Source organism: Pseudopodoces humilis, chromosome 2 (genome assembly GCF_049639895.1).
Source record: "Pseudopodoces humilis isolate 2021_Gansu_Grassland_sample_001 chromosome 2, ASM4963989v1, whole genome shotgun sequence".
NCBI lineage: Eukaryota > Metazoa > Chordata > Aves > Passeriformes > Paridae > Pseudopodoces > Pseudopodoces humilis.
Window position 1 is genome coordinate 89,120,560 of NC_142201.1, and position 22,043 is coordinate 89,142,602.

Sequence of the window (22,043 nt, forward strand, 5' to 3'; positions counted from 1 at the left end):
TAACGTGCAAAAGCAAAGCTGAGGCTGTGAAACTTGTCTGTAGTCTTGAGTGGCTGCTTCCAGCTGTCTTCCCTGACCTCTGCTGGAGGGCCTGGAAGGCACAGCTGGAAGTGAACTGCTACCAGAAGTGCAGCGTTCATCACTTCAACCTCACCAGCAGCTGCAGAGGCTGGAAAACCTTTGCTGTACTTAAACTGCTGCAGCTGTTCTCCAAACCACTTGGCTTTTATTTTTTTCTTCTCCTTCCTCATTCCAGTTGCCTCTTAGAACAACCTTTAGAATATTGGACAACTGAGTTATCCTTTACAGGGAAACTAGCAGGTGCTCCTGATCATCTATTTTGTCCTTTCCCAAAGCTATGCTGGTTCTACAGGAACTCCCATTCCCCTCACTGTATTCAAAACTTGGGTATTTATGGCACCTCTGTAATCACTCAAGGTGTGCTGTTATCTCTTATTTGTAACTACTTAAAGAACAGTTACCACACCAGGATCTAGTGAGCAAGTGATCAGTTATTCACTGCATGTGGAACACTGGGATTGTTCTGCCTTTTAATCAGTTCTCTGTCCCTGTGAGGATGTTATCCTCTGATCCTGCAGGATCTTAGATTACTTTTAAAGTCCTGTCCAAAAGCTCTTACGTGAAGTCCTTTTGAGAATCTCCAAAACCAGTCTTCTCAGATGAGCATTGTGATCCGTTTCTGGCAGTATTGCTTTCCATAGGGGTTTTCTAAATCTATTCAGCCCATCTAATCCAGATGCTTTTTAAGGGACAAATGACCTGCCTTATGTTCTTTTCCCTTGCCCTAAAGAGACATCAATTCAAACAGATAATGGAAAAGTTACTCTATCCCTCTCTTCATTGTGCCTTCTTTCCTCCTTCCCAGTGCTTTAACACTGTAAAAGCATTCAGCTTTGCTACCATTCTGCCTGAAGGCATTGTGGCATCACCAGCTGAAGCTCTCTAATCTGCTGAGTTGCCAGCTTTCTTTCACTCCCTTGAATGTACATGACCCATAGTCCAAGCAACTCCTCCACTGGGAAAGATGCACTGACCTGTGTTCTGATTGCCTGTCAGCTGCTCTATCACATCATACAGACTTAGGCCAGTACTGCTCGTTGAATTATTGAATCCAAACCTGCATTACAACCAAGAATTGGGGAGGATAAAAAAAAAAAAAAGTTAAAAAATGGCACTCAAGTTCTTGGTTAAGACTATCTGAAATAAAGTTGCAGAACTTCACTTGTCAAAAGAATAGCAAATTATCTCTTCAATGTAAAGCTTTTCTTCCAAGTATTTGTACAAAAGCTGTTTTCTTTTAACCATCTTGCCATATAGTTGTAAATTTACATTCTGCAAGAGAAGACAGGCTACTGATAGTTAGCAGGTTCCAGCTGTATGTGATTTCACCTATGGATTTTTGCCTTCTGCTGGATTTTTGCCACAGTACTTCAGGTATTTAACCCTGTACTGGTATTGACCATTTATGAACTCAAACACAATATAGAGCACAATAAGAGTGTCTGAAGGTAAACTTGGTTTTGCTGTTTTGGCTGGGGGTAGTGCCTATTTAGTGAAAATCTTCACCAAAAAAAAGCACACAACCCTTTAGAAGAGAAGCCTCCCCTCTCAGTTCATATTGGAATAAATTGATGGAGCAGTGGCATTTCATATTTCGCTTGTCTTCCAGTTTGGTTGTGCCATATCAGAACCAAAGATGATGAAAAGCTTAAAAGTGCATTTACATTCCTACTTTACGCTTTCAAGCTGGTATATATAGTAACATTAAAATTCCTCTGCAAAAACAGCTTGGGCCTCAGTTTTCTTCACAGCTCGCAAATGGGCTTTTCACTTAATGTCAGCTGCAAGGTTATTTTGCAAGTGGTAGCTATTCAAAATAAAATAGTTTGGGTTATTTAACATCTGATTGCTGCTATGACTCATTTCAGCAGCAGAAGCGTTCTTGGACACTGCTTCATAAACTTGTCCTTGCTCTGTTATATTGTACAAAGGCATATGGATACAAGATGAGGCTGGAACTGGGAAGCTGCCTTATTATGGACGATAATTGAATTAGGGTTAGCAGGAAGTAAGAAAGTGAGGTAGTGTGGAGTTGTTAACGATCCACAGTCACTCACTTCGTAGATAAAACGACATTTTTCCTAAATTCTGATTAATCTCATGAAGAAGATGGAGTGCCTCCTTGCCCAGAACTAAGCGTGAGCAGAACGTGTGACAAAGTTAAGGAAAAAAGTCTAATTAAAGCATCAGTCATAGCACAGAACAGTCACAGGACGTGGCTCGGCTCCTCGTGAACAGCTCCATGTGGCAAATCTTTAGCCAGCCTTTATCTTTGCTCTCCGTTCCGTTCCAGAACGCCGCTTGCCGAGGGCGCAGGGCAGCAGCTCAGCGCACCAACGCTGTTCTGCTCCGGTGAGGTCTCACACACCCCGCGGGAGAGGTCGGCGAAGGGCAGCGCTCGGGTGACTCTCGCCCTGGCAGGACGGGATTGTTTCATGTGCCAGCAACACGCACAAAACAACACACACAAAGCAACACACGGTCCTTTCCCCATCACCGGTGCCGACGATGCCGCCCAGAATCGACCCAACACCGCAACCCTTCCCGTCCCAGCGCGGCCGCTGACCCTTTAAGAGCTGCCGCCCGCCCCTCCGCGCGCCTCTTCCCTCTGCTCTCATTGGCCGCCCGGGACGCCGCTCCCCGCCAGTTCCTGTTTCGGCCACCTTACCTTGTTGACGCCAGTCTCTGCCTCCCCGCCCTCTGATTGGCCCGCTCCGCCAATGTTTGTGGCGGCGATTGGCCCGCGCCAGCTCCGCCCCGCCCAGTTGAGGGCGAGCGACGCCCTCTCCGGAATGGCGCTTGTTGATTGGCCGCGAGGGCTCGCCCAGCGCGCGCTGATTGGCTGCGGCGCGAGCAGCAGGGTGGGCTGCGCGGGCGGGCAGCGGCGCGGAGGCGGCGGCGGGGCTGGCGCGGGGTGTCCGCCCGGCGGAGGATGGTCCCGGCGCTGGGGCCGCCGCGCAGCGCGCCCGGCCCGACCGTGAGTGCCGGCGGTGGGACCGGGGACGGGAGCGGCAGCGGGAGGAGAGGGACCGGCCGCGGCAGCGGGGCCGGGGCGTCGCGCTGGGCCGGGGCCGCGCTCGCCGCGGGATGCCGGTGGGGCCGGTGCCTCTTTGTCCGGCCCAGGTGTGCCCGGCCCGGGCCGGGCAGGGGCTGCGGGGCCGGGGCAGGCCGGGGCGCAGCTGCAGAGGGCGGCCGGCCCTCGGCGGTGCGGCCCCCGGGCGGCCGCGGCTCGGTGGCGGTGGCCGGGCTCTGCTCCCCAGGAGTTGTGCGGCTGCGGGGGCTGCCCGTGCCCGGGCTGGGTGAGGTAAAGTCGGGGAAAGCAGCGGTGAAGGTCTGGAGAGCGGCGTGGTTTTACCGCTTTGCGGTCTCGGTGCTGGGAGACAATTGAGCCTGAGTCGCCGTTCGGGGAGTTTGCTCCGGAGGCAGCGAGAGGTGGGCGCCTCAGCCCGGCATCTCCTCGGCGTAGCCCGGCATCCTCCGTGCATCGCGGCCGTGTTGAGTGGCCCCCCAAGGGGAAGTTAGCCCACTCCAGAGCATGATGTGCGTACAGGGCCAGCCTTTTTGCTTAGACCTCGGTCGCTCGTGGCTGACGTTTCTCGTCGGGCGTGTTACAAGCTTGGTCTCCTAAGGAAGGACGTCTGATGGATGTGTTCGTCTATTCCGTCTCTGCCGGATAATTTTTGCTCTCTGGCCAATTTCAGTCAAATTTGCCAGCAGCAGAGGTTTTAAAGAGTTGAAAGGCTTCAGTTTCATGGAAACCAACATTGACAAGCACAGAAATGTGTGTAACTCACAGCTGCTGCTCACATTAAGGGGAGGACACTTAAAATGCAGCTCCCTGTGACAGCACAAATGAACTGAGTCCATTGACATAGCTATGGTTACATACAGCTGTGGCACATGATGCCCATTGTCCAGGGAAGTTTGTGGGGAAAAAATTGGAAATAAGGCAAAGGAAAAGGGAATAGTGATGTGTTGAGTTTCTGTTCATAAGTACAAAAATCACAAAACTGTATTTTTGCTTTTCACATAGTAGCTTGGACTTCTGTTAGACTTCATTTAGACATGCAATTATTAAGTACTTCTAGCAGAGATAATAATGGCACAGTTAAGCACCCAGAAGTCAGGTAATGTCACAGCTTGTTTTAGAGGCATGATTTTAGCTTTACTTTTAATATACAAGTCCTTGGGACCAACTTATTTATATGATTGTGTTATGTAGCAGTTTAACCAGCTGCAGAGCCTTGTTTATTGCTCATGAATTGTGTGCAGTGATCAGACAAATGGGAAGTAGGAAACTTCCTTTGAGTAAATGGTTATTATTATAAAGATTTAGAACTTTTAATTTTTGATTTTCCATTAGTGCTGTAACAGTAACTCATAGGTACATTTTGGGATTAAATATGTTTGCCAAGCTTAGAAAGATGCTCGCGTTGTGAGCATGATTTTTAAGGTCCTTGTATTCAAAATATCATGTCAGGTATGTGAAACAGTACAAGAACATTGCAAATTTGGAAATTACTTGCTCCCTTAGAGACTTACTTATTCCCTTAGGTTATGGATGCACGGGAAGATTTTAACGGAGTAGATGAAAAATGGTGGTGGATCCTGGAGGAGTCTGACAGCTGCAAAGAGATAATTAGGATGTAAGTTCTTGATAGTGGCTTTGCTGCTTTGATTCCTGGTTTTTCAAGTAGTGTTCTGAGGAGCTGGCCAGGGACAGACTGAAGTGACTGTCACTCGAGTGGCCCTGGGACATGTGCCTGGCCCACACCTGCTGTGTGCATTGTGGACTCTCGCTTGTAGCTGAAGTTTAGCTGTATTCTGAAATGTCAAAGATATCTCGGGAACAAGAAGGCAAAGATTCTGTGAATGTGTTCTGCTGGTGCTGCTGGCTGAGCTACTCCAGCTGTTTTTCACCACAGCTCTTCTTAGGTGAATGTAGGGGATGCTCCTGACTCTTTTTAGGCAGAGGAGTTACAGAGGTAGTTTTTGAGCATTGGTTGTTGATGGTTTCTCCCCATGTGCTGAAATTATAAGAACGCCTCTGGCTTCCACATATTGAAGTATAATGAGTTAGGCCACAGAAAGATTCAGGATGGTGCCTTACAAATGTTTAAGCACGCCTTTAATTTGCAAAATGCCCTGATACAAAGTGTGTGACATTGTAACCAATCATGTCCCGCCTGGATCTGAATTATTATAACTTATGAGTTGAAGCTGGTTGCTGTAGGAAGAAGTAGACATGAGAGGAAGTCAAGGGTTGGGACATGCTGGATTTGACAAGAGCCATTCTGTGGTTTAATTTTTGTACAGTAGTGCTTTTTAAGGTCTTAAAAATTACTTTTTAAGAGACACCTGGCAGGGGGGAGGTATAAGTAGTGTAGCATTTGATAGGAAGGGCTTCCCAATGAATCATGGTTGGTTGTGTCTCAAGAACTTGTGAAAAGTACCACCAAGTCTGTGCCACTTTGAAGGACAGTGATAGCTTTCAAAATAGGAAAACACATTCATATTTACCCTGAGGGATTTGATTTGATTAAAGTAATCAAAAACACAACTGAAATGAAGAACTGTAAAATGACTGGCAGTACTGTGGACAGACAGTACATCAGGCTGGAGGCAAGTACATTTCTTCAGAGCCCTGAGATTTATAACTGGAGTTGTTATGAAAAGATCAGGAACGTTAATGCTGTTAGATGGTATGCATGCACACATTTACACATCTATTTTCATTTAAAAACCTGTGTTGTATGTGCAGCTTCACTGGCATTGTCATCAGGGACATGGCTCAGTAATGTTATTTAACTGAAAACTGTCTCATCTGAAACTCTAGACTGTGATATGTGTTCAGTTTTAACGGGGGGGAGTATTCAAGCAGTATTTAAGTTATTTCAAATTACAGTAAAACATGTAAAGGTCTCACTTCCTTGATTAGGAAGTGGTGTGCAGTGCCCAGTTTATGTAATGCTGACCTAACTTGCTGTTTAAAATACAATTCCGGCTTTTATGCATGGATATAATGTGTCCAAAATGTACTTTGGTTTGCTGCCTTACAAGTGAAGTGCTGTTGTCATGCTTAGAGTAAGCACGAAAGAGGTTTTGCTGTGTGCACAAGATTGACAAATTGTGTGTAAACTGGGTTTGTTTCCTGTATGGAAAACTATGGCTTTAGTCCTCTAAGGTGAATGAGTTACTTTTGCAAGCATGACTGACCATAGCAATCTCTTACATCAGCCATGCTGGGTGCCATTTGATTCAGATAAGAATGAAGTACTAGGCTGCTAAAAATGTTTCATGCTTCCTGGTAACAAGTGCCTTTTCACTCAGTTACCTGAACTTCCATCAGGTTAACTGACCAACATGAAAACCACAAATTGAAATCAGCTCCATCTAAAAGCACATCTCAGTCATGCTGGTATTCTGCTACCTGAATGGGTTCTTTGTGGTCCATCTTTAGTGAGGCTGGAATGATCCAAGTATGGAGCCACGAACTTTTAGGTCTAAATCTAGGTTCCTCAGAACCTGTGATCCATTCTTCCAGCTTTTGGTGTGGTGGGCAGTGCCATGAAAAGATTGTAGAAAGCATTGCCCATTAGCCTGCTGACACAATAGCAGTATAAGGGTTTTATGAGAAGAGGAGACCCTAAAGATTTGTTTATTCTTCAAGTAACTGAAGTTTAACTGAAAATAATATTGTCCATTTGGGGTGTCTGCCTGCATCTGTAGTCTGTGGCTGGCTTCAGGGACACTTAACTCATGCCTGCCTTCAACCTTTGAAGCTGGACTCTGCTTTGCTTTCATGCATCAGTGAAGCTGTTACCTAGAAGTTGAACATAGTTCTTGTACAAAGCTTCATGCTACAGCTCTTCGTGCTCATTTACTCCAGGAGTAAAGTGGTGCTCCAAACCAGCAACAAGGAACATAGTATTTTCACTGTTGGAGTATCCCTAATATTCAGAGATGCTTTAATTCAGAAGTGTTTAAATATTATGCATCTATTGCTTAAATACCTCCTTCTTCATGAAAATCTCTCACTTACTGGATATTCTGGGACTTCTTGTATAATTGGAGAAGCTTAACTAGTTTTGGCATCATCTTGAGTCAGTTTCACACATATTAAGCCAGCACTGCCACCATGAGAAGCAATCTTGTTTCAGTGCACTTATTTGGGAGTGTGGGGCATCTCTGTGATCTTTTTGCAATGTAAATTTTAAGTTGAAGTAGTGTTCTCATCTGGCCTCATGGGTGAGGAGTGCTGGTGAACCAGGGGAGAGGCTACACCTCTCAGCGATATTTTGAAGGAGTTGGGATGGTAGGGGAAGATAACCATCTCAAGGATTTTCCCATTATTGCTAGAAGAAATGGGCTGACAGGAATTTTGTGCAGTTCAACAAGGGCAAAATCCTGCACTTGGGGAAGAACAAATCAGCCCACCAATACATAGCTGGAAAGTGCCTTGGCAAAAAAGGACCTGATGGACACCAAGTTGAACATGAACCAACAAAGTGTCCTTGTGGCAAAGGTGGCAAGTGGGCTCCATTTGATACAGGAGTGTCAGCGAGCTGAGGGAGGTGATCCTTCCACTGCACTTGGCACTGGTGAGGCCACACCTGGCATCTTGTGTTGGGTTTTAGGTTCCCCAGTACGAGAAAAACATGGATGTACCATAGCAAGTCCATTGAAAGGCTACAAAGACAGTTAAGGTACAGGAGCATCTCTTGTCTTGAGAGGCCAAGGGGGCTGTGATTGTTCAGCCTGGAAAGGAGAAGGCTCAGGGAGAATCCCGCCTGTAAACTGTCTCAAGAGACTTTACAGTCCATCTTTGTGGTTTTTCTGTTTTATTCTGGGCAGGAATGGGAAGACCCTGTGTTTCCTAGCTTGGAATTATTAAGTATGTGAGCTGTCCCTTGCTAAGGAATGCAATGGAGTTCTCCCACTCCTAGTTTCACTTTAAGGTATTTACCAAGTCAGTCTTAGGTGGCAATAGGGAGGTGATTTCACAGTTATAGAAGAAAAAGATAGAGTAGAGGTAAGTCATTTTCGTTTTATGGAATGTTTTTAAATGAAGTAAAACTTGCAGGATCATGGTATCAGTCTGTCCCATTTATCCATTCCTTTTAGACTGCTGCAAAGTAGTAACTTGGAAATCTGGTTGAAGTTTCTTCTCTATTGTCAGTGTTAAATTTCTACTGCAGTCTTATTTGCTTTTCCTAGTGCTTTCAGAACTACTTACTCACCTCAGATAGCTAATATACAGTAACTCTCCTAAGCTAAATAAGTAGTTCCTAAAGTGGTGGATTTACTGAATTCAGTTTTTCTATGGATTTGCACCTAATAGGTGCATTTTCTTGTGTCTGATGTGCATTGATTTTGATTTTTAATTTCGTCTTTGAAACTGTTATGAAAGTGTGCTTGCTTTCTCTGGTCATCTGGGCTCAGATAATTTTAGTTTGGACCTCTCTGTTAAATATAATTAAAATAATGTGCAGCTTTATCTCTGCCAGTATTATTCAAAACTGTCAAACTGTCAAACATCCAGATTGCAAGATGAGTCCTTTATTCCTGGAACTGAAGTAATTGCCCAGTGCACCCACTTCATAGATCTAAGAAAAAAACCTCTGAAAAGCAAAGGTGTAATTGCATTGAGGCTGTGAAGGAGAATGAGCTGCCTTCTGTCCGCTAAAACCTTTAGTGAGTAGTCTGCTTATAAAATGTACATTGCAAAGTTGTGGAGGTTTTGTTTGGTTTTCTTGGATTTGGGGGCAGAGTGTGTGTGCTTGTTTTTGAAAGCTCATTGAAGTGTAATTAGTGAGTTTGTTTGATGAGTTTATACATTAAAACTGAAATTCTGTTTTATGGTACCTTCTTCCTCAGCCATTTTTGATTTTGGCCCCATTAAGATTCATAGGGAAATCCCTTAACTCTGGAAGGGCAGTGTTTGTAACAGAATCTCAGTTTTGATCTCTTCTGCATGTTGTAGTGGAACTTTTTAGTGCAGGCCCATAGAATATTGCTTTCTTTATCATGGACCCTTGATGACTTCTTTGTTCGTGTCAGATTTCTCAAACTCCAAGCCTGTAAAATATTTAAGGACTTGACTGTGTAATCCTTTGTACTGAATGACTCATATCTGAAAAGAAGAAATTTGACACATAAACTCTCTGTATGCCCTGAACATTTTGCTTCTAGGATATTTTGCACTGCTTGTTAGTTAGGGTCCTCAGGAGAGAGCAGCAAAGCATTTTGGCACGTGTCAGAAAATGCCTTGACACCTCCTTGGGACCTTATGTGGTTTTATAAACAGACTATGTGAGGATCCTTTGTAGTTGCAGAACAAAAAGAGCTCAGCTTAAAACCAAAGCAGTGAAGCAAAGAATACTGCTCTGGGTAAATCATTGTAGCCAAAATGAATGTTTTTATGTTGTAATTCTTAATTGGTTGTCAGGCTCTGTGACAGAGACCTTATTTGTAGATAAGGTCACATGAGAAAGCAGAATTGGGCTGGCTCTCGCTGGAGCAGGTTGCCCAGGGAAGCTGCAGGTGCCCTATCCCTGGAAGTGTTCAAGGCCAGGCTGGATGGGGCTCTGAGCAACCTGGTCCGGTGGGAGGTGTTCCTGCCTAAGGCAGAGAGGTTGGAATGAGACGATTTTTAAGGTTCCTTCCAACCCAAACCATTTCGTGATTCTAGGACTTAGAGCTTCTACGTTTGTCCAGTCATTCTTCGGTGTTTCAAATACAGCTTTCATACATGGATGGATTCCTGAGTTATAAGTAACCATCTTGGTCACAGCATTTGGAGACCATGATGATTTGTATGTTTCAGCTTTTTTCAGGAAAACAATTCCTTGTTCTTTAGGCAACATGCTGCTGCAAGGCTGTGCTCACTGAGGGCTGCTCTTGCTCAGGAGTGAGTGGCAGAGCACTCTCAGCCTCAGCCTGCTGCAGGCAATCTTTGCCATCTGATCCAGGTAACCTAACCCACACCCCCACCACAGAGGTGATGACCTGTGTTAGGAGGAACTTGCCCGCAATTCACTTGGTATCCACTTAGCCATCACCATCAAAACACGCTTGTGGCTCCTTTGTCAAGCGCAGCATAATTAGAAGTCTGTCTTCTCTTTGAAAACCACTTTCTGTTTTGAAGTGTACCACGGATCACTGGGCATTGGAAGCCGGGGAGATGAGCACTGTCTTTCAACATAGAGACATTTTTCACACTTTCTCGCTTCCTTAGTGAAATTGGTACGGTTGGTAACTTGCGAATCTCAACGCAATACATGGAGAACAGGGGATCAGGAGGATTTCCCTGGTCATTCCTTTTTTATTTCCTGAAGAAAAGAGTGATGTTCCCCTTATTTTGAGTAGCTGAAGACACGCTTTAAGGTGAGAGCTCTATGTGATTCTGGCTTGTGCACTGGTTGCATAATTACAGTTCTTTAGCTCCCAAATGTCTGCTTCCCTGTAACAATTGCCCCAGACCACAGGAGATAGTTCCCTTAGGCATCTTCCTTTGCTTGCACTGTGCACTTCAGTTTGTTTGCCAGTACCAAGATCATCTGCACAAGGTGTGGGGGTGGCAGCAGCTCTCACCTGGGTGCAAAATGTCCAGAAATACCTCTCCTTAAATATTTTGCAGTGAGTAAGAGACTTGGTTCTGTGGACGTGAGCGCTCTCTCTGCCCCTCCTCTAAGGTGTAAAAATAAATGTATTTAGGTATACTCTGGAGGGAACAACAGTAGACAAAGAAGAATAAATATGAGAGCTGGTGATTAACAGGGAAGTTTATTTGTTGTTGTTTTTTATTGTTGTTGTTTTGTTGTTTTTTTTTTTTTATCTTATGAAGTTTTATTAAGCAGATCTGGTCAGGATTTCTCCACCTGTGCTATCCTAAAATATGGTTTTAAAATAAGTGGTCAGTGCAATTGCCATTGATATTTTGAAAATTACAAATGAAAACAAAACTAATGTAGATATGAGGAAATATCACTTGAGTAATTACGCTTTTTCTTCTTCCAATGCTATTACAAAAAAAAAAAAACCCTGAACATTTTCTTTCTAGTTCTCTTGCATGTTGTTATATAAGAGCCTTACTAAAACTTTATTGCTTTAAGTCAACAGGAGGAAAAATACTAATATATTTCAGTTTAGATAATACAAACAAAAGAGGCAGAGTAAAAATATCTAAAGCAGATAAATTTTCTTTCTATCTGTTGTTTGCAAGCACCTCAAAAAAAAAAAAGTTGCCTCATGTAACAAATTTTAGCTTATTGGCTTTGTTGTTTGGTTTTTTTTTAACTTTTGCAGAAGCTCTGGGAACAGTTTGGTTGGCCTGGGAAACTCTGAACTGGTTTGCATCAGGAATATCTTCCTCAGCACAAGGTGGCAGTGCCACTCTGAGCCAGCTGGTCAGCCAGCATGTCCATGCTGCAGGGCTGGTCACAGACCCAGCTGTGTCCAGTCCTTTACCTGACCTCACTCCTCCTCCTCTGCTCACTCCCAGGTTTTTGTAAACATCTGGGAACTTCACCTCTTTGAGAGGTTGCAGTTAGGTCAGTCAATGGGCCCAGCTGCTGTGAGGGAGTGGAGTAAGGGACGCAGTAACAGGGAAATCTCGATTTCTTCCGAAACCAAACTGATAGATCTTTTTCCTCCTATCAGGAAAAATATCATTTTTCATTTTCCTATATGATAGTCTTACCAGGTTGCTTTGATAGGCCACAGTAGTTAATGCACACAGGTAACAATCACAAAGGTAAGCTTTGTGTTAATGTTTCCTGCAGTCATTTTATTAGGTAAATACAAAAATAGAATAGAACCATTCCAAGGAGGAATAAAGAAAGGGCAGTAAATTGTGTCTCTTGATTGTAAGGGCACCTTGCTTGTCATTAAAAGCTTGGATGAAGTCCCTGATTAAAGCTAGCTTTGTTCTCAAATATGCATGGAAGATTGGAGAAGTGAGCTCCAGCAGTTACTTGGATGAAGAAGACACTCTGTCTCAGGAAGAAAGCATTTGAGTAATTCGTATCTGTGCCTTGGAATTGATCTTAGCTTTACATTAAGGCTAACTACGTGAAGTATACATGTAAGAACCAGTAAGAACTGTGAGACTGCAGCAGTGTGACAGCATAAGCTTGCTGAAGGATATTGAAACAAAGAAAGATTTGGACTGCTGGTAGGTTTGCAGAATATGTGTAGTTGCATATAAAAAAGATTATTTCTGCCTGATGCAGAAGAGTGGAATGGCTTTACTAATTTGAGGAAGATTGTCTTGTACAGCCAAAGGTAGCAGATTGGAATAATTATTTTCTTTCTTAAAATGAATATTAAATTTGGAAACAATTCCTAAATAAGGAGTGAAAAAATAATACCAAATAAAATAATCTAAATTAGCTTTTTCTTATTTTTGCTGAGTGCATGTTTTGAAGAAGAGATTTAATAAAATTTGCTGAATAACACCTGGAAAGATGGGTGGTAGACAAGATGTTTAAATAAATTTGTTTTAAATTTTATACCCTATGTTTCAGAACAGTGGAAGAGATTAAATGATGTTAAACTTTAATCTTCAGAACACAAAATATCCTTTAATTTCTGAGGATGACATTGCATTTAAATTAAAATCAATATTTTATGTTGTCATTTTGAAAACTGTTAACTGCATAAAGCTTGAGGGAATCTTGGTACTAAATAAATATAAATGATGAGTTGCTGCTTCTTCATCCATTCTAAGAATTTGGATTTTGCTACATTTTCTCTGCAGATGACATTCCGCTGAGTGAGTGTATTTCATGAGTGAACTTAAAATACATTTGTCTCTCAGCTTATGAGGCAAATACATGTCTTCTGCTTTAGAGAATCCATGAAGGGATCTTGCCATGAAGAAGCAGTACCTGACATGGAAGAAGTAAAGGGAAGCCCAGTGTCAAAGCTCTGGCCATGCAACAGCTGATGGGGAGAAGTGGAGACAGTGTGAACATTCATTAGCCCTCAGAAATCTCCACCTAGGCAGTATTTTTATTTTCTATTTAATTTACAAAGCCCGTGTTTTCAGCAGCCCTTAAGAAAACCTCCTCCCTGGTATTGTCAGCTTGAGCTGTTTAATGGATTATCAAGTAAAATGCAAAGGTTTCTGTCCTTACAGAATAAGAACAGGTAAAACCAGCTTCAGTTCTCATGGTACAACCTATCAGTAGAAAGCCCAGAGTTTTAGACAAGTGTTACTTAACAAATTTAACCTCTTCTTTTCAGTGGAGCTCAAAATAAACCAATTGATTAATTAGATAATGTGTACAGCCTTGCTTTTTCCTCTCAGGACCAGGAAAGTGGGAGCATTGGTTGAGTGGTAAACTGATAAACTTCACCTGAAGTAATTCCACAGTAAAGTGGAGTTAGGGTATCAGTCACAACATTCCTGTGCCATGTCCCCTGTATGAAATGGGCTGCAGTGAAGCATATCAAATACAGACTTTAAGTTTACATTTGTGAGGCTTACACACTCAGTGTGGCAACAAATGGCTTGAAATATGCAGGGAACAGCATCACTTGGAAGAAGCTTACTGGAATTACTTTAAAAAAAAGGGCAGAGGGGGAAGAAAGAAGTGGGGTCTTTGACATGTAATAAAAATTTTCTATTATTTTTCAGGATAAAAAATGGTTAGGAACTATATTAATAAATTACAGCACAAATTTTCACTAGGGCCTTGTCTGTCTATCTTCCAGGATTCTATATACAATGAATTGCTGAATCATTTCAGCATCTGCTCAGCATTAAGAAATAAGGCAGTTGGAATATTGTGTATATCATGACTTTGGGAGATAGGGATGGCTGCTGTTAAGAAAAAGGACTTTGCTGAGTGGACACAGGAGAAGCTAAAATACAGGAGTATGGAGAACTCATGTCAGGAGGGAGAAGTGGGTGCTCTGACTTAGGGCAGGTGGAAGATGGGGCTGTGAATGTGTTCTGGACCATGCAGCTGGAGTCAGAACAGCCGTGTCTTCTGGGGAGGGGTATTTGTGGGTGGGTGCTTTTTTACATCCTTACCTTCACACAGTTGTGCTTTCTCTGTGGCCCTGCATGGTAGCTGACCATCTAAATCCACACTGATGCTTTCTATGTTAAATACACTGCAATACAAAAATACTCCTTTGGTTCTTGAGCTGTATAAATTTGCAAGATTAAAAAAATTTGATTGCTTAGTGAATATATTAGTCTTTCAAAAATGTGAAGTTCACCAAAACTAAGACCTCATTTATCTTTTTGCTCTGATTTCCAGCATATTTGCTATGGTCTCATAATGCCCAATAACAGACATCTCAGCTCTGTCTTTATAGGTGGTACAGAAATCAAGAAACAGGATATGTGACTGCCACATGACACAATCCAGAATCTTCTCTTTTCTAAGCACGTTTGAGAGCTTTGCTTTACCAGAACTGTGCCCATGTGCTCACATCCTCACTAAACAGAAACAGTACTAAATTAAATGATCCCTTTGCCTCGTCGAGTACTTATTTCACTTGCTACATAAGGTGCTGCCTCAGTGATGGATATATGAGTGTAGTGTCACCAGGCAGCTGCTCTGCTGCTCCTGTCTCTGCTGGTAGGCTTAATGGACATAGGTTCTGCTGGGAACTCTGCTGAAAGGAGGTGTGCTGGCCTCAGTCACTCCATGTACACCTGAACATCTCGCTGGTTGCCAACAGTGTCCAAGATGTCTGGGCTCTAACCGGGTTTTATTTTTTTTTATAATCAGAACCGTTCGTCTGCTAAGGTCTCCCAGCTAACCCCTTCATCATCACCTGGTACAGTGAATGCAGCTAGAATCAGTGAGTAAGTACTACTGGCCATCACCAGCTCTCCACAGGAGAGATAAGTGATAGATGCCTTGGGTGGGAAACTGGCTTTCTTGGCTTTCAGAGTTGTGAGTTTTTACTAACTTGGACAGCCTGGGATAACAACTGGATTAATCTTACTAAATATAAACTCAAATAAATTTGTTTTTAATCCAAGCTAATTAGATTTAAAGGAGAAGAAATCTTGTTTTTAAGACAAGGTAACACAGTTTATAAGGGCATGCATGGAAGTGCTGAAGTTGCACCACTGCTTTCTCCCACAGTAAAAGACTGTTAACTCTCTCAGGTGTTTTCATAATGTATGCAGGGGATGGTCAGTGAGCACAGAGAAAGCAGAGTCTGGAGGGATATAAATGGAAAGTGATGTGTTCCCATTGCTGGGCTGGAGAGGGCTGTGATGGCTGTGTTTAGGTAGGCTGTGTGTAACACCCTGTGAGGCAGTGGAATGCTCTAACTCCTCTTTAAAGTGGATTAAAGTTTTGTGATGTTGTGAACGCTATTGTGTAGGTGGAAATCTTCAGGCACTTTGAGTTTCCTGAGTTGGATCTATTCATAGATGTTTCTTGTTCAAGAAACATTCAAAGATGTTTCTTGTTTGCTTTATTTTATGGTTTGCCAACATCTCCCAAGTCTTCCCTGGAACAGAGAAAGTACTCTAAGATTAGAGTGGTAAACAGCTTCAGCCCTAATGTTTTTCATCCTTTAATCTTTTCTGAATGCACCACATTTAATTAACTTCTAGAAAAAAAGGCTGAAAAGTAGTATCTAAATTCAGCTGTGGTACAATACAGATTATTTCTGTTAGTGTGACACACACACATGGGTGTGTGCACAGAGCACTTTGTGAAGTGAATGCTTCAGTGCTTTGGGAGCTCCATATATTCTGTCTTTCTGGTTTGTAAGGACATTATTTTGGGGGTTTGTTTTTGATGTCAGTGCCAGTGGTGGTAGGCTCAGTTTACATTAATAACTGCTTGGTGTTTAAAGTTACACTAAAAACCACCCCCACTTCCTTGCAATCCAAAAAAATAGACAAAAAATACCCTAAAGATATGAAGCCTGTTGAATGAAGCCAGTGAGCTTTCTAGGAGTAGCCAGGGAAAGGTGAAGCCACAAGGAGTCTGAGGGCCGGTGGGGAGAGTTGCAATAACAGGTTGGTGAAAGAGTGTGAAAGTAAATACAGAGTTCAGACATATCAAAAAACAGATCTTTTTTTTCCTGTTGTCATCTATGGTATACATTGCTCTCTAAAATGTATTTCTCTGGTAGATACGCGTTCAACCATCGTTGACTTAATCTCATCTTTTGTGTAGTTTTATAATGTTTTTGTTTGTCTAAATACAGGCTACCTATCTGTTCAAGATGAGGACAAGTTAGATGCAATTCATTAGGCTGTTATGTATAACTTTAGTTCATAACTTTAATTTTAACTGAATTTTACATATCTGAGAGCATAGGAGTGTCATTTTTTGGTTGTTTTGAGGTATACAGTAATTTATTAGCAAGTAAGTTTTGTAATCTGCTACATTAAGAGCACTCTAAACTTGAAGCTTATGAAATGTCCTCATTATAGCTTGTTTTTTGCTTAGCATTCATACTTTATTTTGAACTGGGAATTGAATGCATATTCAGTGAGGAAGGGCTGATAAGGGAAAACGTTTTTTAATGTCACAAAAAAAACCAGTCTGAATCAAGGGGATGGACTTGTGCCTACACTGTAGTAGGGCCCCATCCTTGTGCTCCAAGGCAAAGCCATGTAACAAATGTCATGGGCTAAGAAGTCAGAAAAGTGCAGGAATTGTTAATTCCTTCCATGATTTTTCCTCAGGCTCTCTTCTCCGAAACCATGCCAGAGATGACAGAGAATGAGACACCTACTAAGAAGCAACATCGGTGAGTTTCTGTGGGAAAATGACTCTTTAGTAGTTCCATGGTCTGCGGCCATGTTGCAGTCATGAAGTTTCTAGCTAAAAGTTTGGCAATAATGGTATGGACAAGAAGTTCTGTGTGTTCATCAGGGTTGATCTAAAAGTTTCTTTCCCTGTCTATGCCAAACTATTTGTTAAAGATATATCTACCTGGGTCACTTTAATTTTTTCACTGACAATTCTGATGTGTGTAAAACTGTGTTGCTGCCTCAGTTAGAGCACAGCCTCTATTTTTATGGAGGCTCCTTGTAGGTATATGTAGTGTAATTTTGACAGGGTAATTTAGAACTCTTCCTCAACTTCCAGTGGAATCTGGATCTTACATCTCAAATCTCTGCTGAAACTCGAACTACACCTTGAGGTTGTACAACAACACTATGACCAAAATTTGTGACAAAGTGACTCAGCACTCATTAGAACTTTTCCAGAGTTTTGTTCCTTTGTATTAACATGGGTGATCTAATACCTTATTACTACTAGGTAAGCATGTAGGATATGATTTATAGTCAAGAAAGGCTCAGAGAGAGCACTGATTTGTCCTACAGAAAGTTTTCAGTCTTTGCAGACTTCACAACACTTCCTTACCTGACTAATAGAGTATTTTGTGTTCTGTGATTGTAATGTCAACCAAAGGACAGCTGGGTCTCTCCACTCCTTATATTCTTGTGCACATTTAGTATTAATGACCATCTTTAGGCATTTTTTCTTAGCAGATGTCTCTGGGCCTGACCTGTAACAGTAACATTACTGTCTTGTAATTCTTGTCTAAGTTTTTCCAGGTGCACACTATCTTCAGCGAGTTACCAGCAGTAGGTATCAACTCAAAGTGTAAAGGATGTACTGTGCCTCATAATAATCACAACTCTTCCACTTGTATCTTGCATTCTTACCTCAGATTGCTTGTTACATCAAAAAGGACAGCTAGAGTGGGAGTGTGCTACTGGACAGAAGGCTTTTGAAATTGATTTTTTCTGGAATTTTGCTTTTTCCAGAAAACACGTGCTTTGCTTTACTGTACTTCCTGGAAGTATTTGTTTTAGTACATGTGTATAGTACGTCTTCTTTATATATGTAGAGTATATATTTGAAATTTATTGACTGCCAGTAAAGCAGTTTGAGACATTGCACAGTGTTTGCTGCCATCAGTCCAGTAGTCTCAGGTGAACATCTGAAACCAAACATAATCCTCAAAAAGCCCAAATCACAGAATTTTCAGAATTTTGAGACATCAGGATCTGCAGAGGAACTGTATTTTTGGTTTCTCTCACAAAGGAAGCCTCTTTGACACCAGAAGCTATGATTTTTGAAGGCAGTGTGGCGGGAAAATCAACTTGCATGGTAGTTTTCTCCTGTTTCAGTGATCCAGTGAATGTAAAAGCAACATTTCAGATAAATATTTAACTGTCTTGTTCCTCAGAAGCAAAACTATTTTTTATTAATCTTTGGCCTTTTTGAACACTGCGTAGTGTAATAGGAATATAAAAACCCAGCTCTCCACTATAAATATCTACTAATAATCAAGTGGAACATTACACTGTGCCTTGTTACATTGCAATTGATTTAAGTCTGAACATGAACAAATTTTTGATAGAAGCTCTTTAATAGCAATGTCTAACAACATCTGATTGTGACTTCTGGTGTTCTAGTTCACTAGACTGTAATATTTAGTATTTTTAGCTGTAATAGAAATAATAAAAATACATGTTTGTATGCAGATCTTTAACCTTCAGTTTCACATGAGTCTTTCCCCTTACGTTTTACAGAAAGAAAAACCGGGAGACACATAATGCAGGTAGGAACATCATGCTTTGCTGTTTGGTCTGAAAATAAGCCCAGATCTTTTGGAGCAGTAAAACACTTTGCATGGAGAAGGTTCTTCCATAGGAGTTTAGTACACTGCAAAAGCCTCATCCTATCCAACACCTTTCTGTATCCTTACATAAAATATCTGTGCAGATTGTTTCTAGTTTGCTGATTTCCACAGCACAAACTTAAAGTATGAAAGAGCACCGTGCCCCTGCCTTTCCAAAGCTAGTAAATTAAGAAGTAAACAATTTCAGCTGTGTTCAATTCCAAAGGAAAACAACTGCACAGGCATTCACATGCAACCAATATCCACCTCTGTCAAAACAGAGACAGGTGTCCTACCTGAGAGCTTTAGAGACTTCCTGGATTAGAAGTATTCCTCTAGCCTATTCCTAAGGCACCCACGTGGATGGTGACATCCCAGAAGTTCTGTGCAAATGTTGGCTGTATGTTGCAGCAGTCACATCCCTTCAGGATGCAGGAGGGCAGCACACAGTCAGTGTCTAACACCAACAGCATCTTCTACAGGTGGGAACAGAAAGATGGACTGGGAAAGAGTTTGTCAGTCTTTGGCCTGGTATATCCAAAGAAATTAATTGCAGTTCTTCTTTTACTGAACAGCAGTATCACGTGGTCATCACAAAGTCAGCTGGAAAAACCACTGAGCACTTTCCATGTGAAGCGTGTGCAATGTTGTGCTTGTTGAGTGTGCTCAGGGTGTGGCCAGTTTCCTAAGAATTAAAGAGGAACAGGAAACAGTTTTACCAAGTTTACTTCAAAGTAACTGGCTGGCCTCATTGGAATTCCCAGTTCTTGTTTCATGTGTTGATAGCTTCCCAAAATCTTTATCACCTGGGCTGAACTCTGTAGTATGTGGGGACCAGCTCCTTCCATGCCTATACTTTCTTAGTCATTAATATCTGGAAAAGCTGAGGAGAGTGTTGCAAATATTACCAAAACAAAAGAGTAGCACTTCACAAACACAGTGATACCTGTATGTATTAGTAAGATATATAAAGGTTAAGTCCCAGGTGTCCTGTGTTTTAATTTTCACAGAGGTGGTCTAATTTATATGGTAAATTTCTTGCATACAAAACTATGTCTTGTTCTGTTTGGTGTATTTAAGCTTGTCTCTGTCAATGCCAGCAGTCTCTCCTGAAATACAAAAAAAAAAGAAAAATAGTCTGAGAAAGGTAAATTGAAGTGACAGGCTACTGAAATAAGACTGTTTAAATTAAATTAATGAGTCTTTTGTAAAGGAGCAGAATGAAATACACTCACCTGCAGGTGCCACCAAAAGCAGAGCAACTGCACAAATCAGAAGGTTCATTCAGCACCTTGAATGAACAACATAATGGTTTGAGTCATGACAAAGCCATTACAGATATTTTTCCTTTTTTTTTTTTTTGAAGAAGAAAGATATCTAATAGTTTCAAGTTTGCATAGAACATGAAAGTATTTCAGTAAAAAAACTAAATAGCTACATGAGAGTTAACAATATTTGAAAGAGGCTGACTGTGGTGGATGGAAAGCAGGTACTGTGTAAAAATCAAGTCCAGAGGTATTTACACTCCTAGACTAAGAGTGTAGACCCTTTCCGCCAATATTCAGACCTATTGAAGAGGTAAATGGTATCACTAGAAGATTTTTCTGTCCTTCTCCAAAATAGGTAATTCCTTGAACTACTCTCCATTCAATATTTTCTTTACTCCCAGTCAATTAGACCTTAAAGAACAGTCAAACCTTTGGACATGAAAAAGAGTAACTGATAGTCCATATACCTAAAGCTTCACCTATGTTCAGTGTTGGCTGGCTGCTCTGTTAATGTAAATTAAGCCTGAAGACTGATAAAATATACATTGTTTCTCTTTTGGTGCTAAATTTGACATTAGAATTTAAGAGGCATAGGTTTGCTTCCCAAATCTGAAGCTGATTCTTTCTATAATCTTTGTTCGTTTGCTTTCTGTATGCCTAAATTTAATCAATCTGTCTTCTGAAGAGAATGTCATAAAACTGTTAGTGTTAGTTTCAAAACCAGAATTTTGAGCTGTAGGAACTTTACTTTTTCATGAAGGGGTCCAAAATATATCCCCACCTTTTAAAGGTATAGCTATTTATGTTACAGCAGTTTGACTCCACTGGGTGTTAATCTGATAACTTAGGTTTACCTTAGAGGAACTTTTTTCCTCACTCAAGTTACTCCAGGTTCTAGTGTGTAATGAAATAATGTATTTTTGAGCCTTTACGTTGTCCTAGTTGTACTGCTGTTGTGCTGGCTTGCCCATCCAGATGACACAGTATTATTTTTGCTTAGTGGAGAGACATCGAAAGAAGAAGATTAATGCTGGAATAAACAGAATTGGAGAACTCATTCCCTGCTCTCCAGCACTTAAGCAGGTGAGTATCCATCCAGAGGTGCATACAAGATTCCTGCCAAATGTTCAAATGTTTTTTTGTCTGGAATTATAAATACTTATTTTACTGTTTGTATTAGCAAGAAGGAAAAACTGTCTGAACTAATATACTCAAAAATATCACTAGTTATTAGTATTTTAAAATCTACTTGTAATAGAATTCCTGTTTGGAAGTGCAGGGTCACATGAATGTAGTTACATAGATTTTGAGCATTTTATCTTAAACTGTTGCATTTGACTGATTATTTTTGTCATTCTTCATATGATGGTTTGAAAGCAATTCAGAAACTAAAATTATAATGATAGTAATTTAAGACACTCTTCTTGCAAAAGATGAAGCAAGACAAATGCTCTGAGGTTGATGCACAGAAGCATCTTTTTCAAGATAGAGGAATCCCCAACAGAGAGTGTTCCTACTGAACAGTAGAAGAAATTAAGAAGTGAACAAAGGTTTTGCAGGCAGAATAAGCATAGTTTCATAAAAAAGATTGTGGATGGGTTATTTTCTCTTCCCATATTCCCTAGTATACTACTTTCAAAATTATGCATATATCTCCCTGGATAGTTGTTTCATGTTTGTTTCCTTTCTAATAAAATATTTACAAGGCAGTATCCTGGAAATTTCATGTGATGTGTATGTTTATTAGTGAACATGAATTTTAGCTGATCAGCAAGAAAGGATGCTGACTGTTCAACATCTGTGGCCTTAGTATCTACCTCTGGGCATCAGAAAGTGTCAGCTCCAGCACTGAAAATGTTATTTTGTAAAATCTCACTGCATTTTAGGGTCAGCATCACTCACAGAACTTGTAGTTTCATCTTACAAAAGCAACCAAACCAAAAATCAACCTCAAAAAAAACCCAACACAAACCAAATGAAAACAAACCCTACCCAGTGATATTAAGGGTATATTTTTAAAGTAAAAACCTCTTGGAGTAAGTGCAGCCTCATCACTAATGGATT

At 41.3% G+C, this 22,043-nt stretch overlaps 1 protein-coding gene across 4 annotated transcripts in view; it reads left to right on the plus strand.

Annotated features, from left to right (window-relative positions):
• The first annotated feature begins 2,964 nt into the window (after window positions 1–2,964).
• The window catches only part of USF3 (upstream transcription factor family member 3), a 33,762-nt gene continuing 14,683 nt past the window's right edge, over window positions 2,965–22,043 (plus strand). Inside the window, exons 1-5 of one of the 4 annotated variants that reach the window (XM_088051829.1) lie at window positions 2,965–3,058; window positions 14,832–14,904; window positions 16,760–16,824; window positions 18,623–18,651; window positions 20,980–21,062. In XM_088051829.1, the coding sequence (XP_087907955.1) occupies window positions 14,890–14,904; window positions 16,760–16,824; window positions 18,623–18,651; window positions 20,980–21,062 (192 nt within the window). In that variant the 5' untranslated portion in view covers window positions 2,965–3,058; window positions 14,832–14,889. Of the gene's footprint in view, window positions 3,059–4,697; window positions 4,728–14,831; window positions 14,909–16,759; window positions 16,825–18,622; window positions 18,652–20,979; window positions 21,063–22,043 lie in introns of those variants that run through there. The other 3 variants (XM_014253421.2, XM_088051830.1, XM_088051828.1) reach the window with 3 other exon arrangements.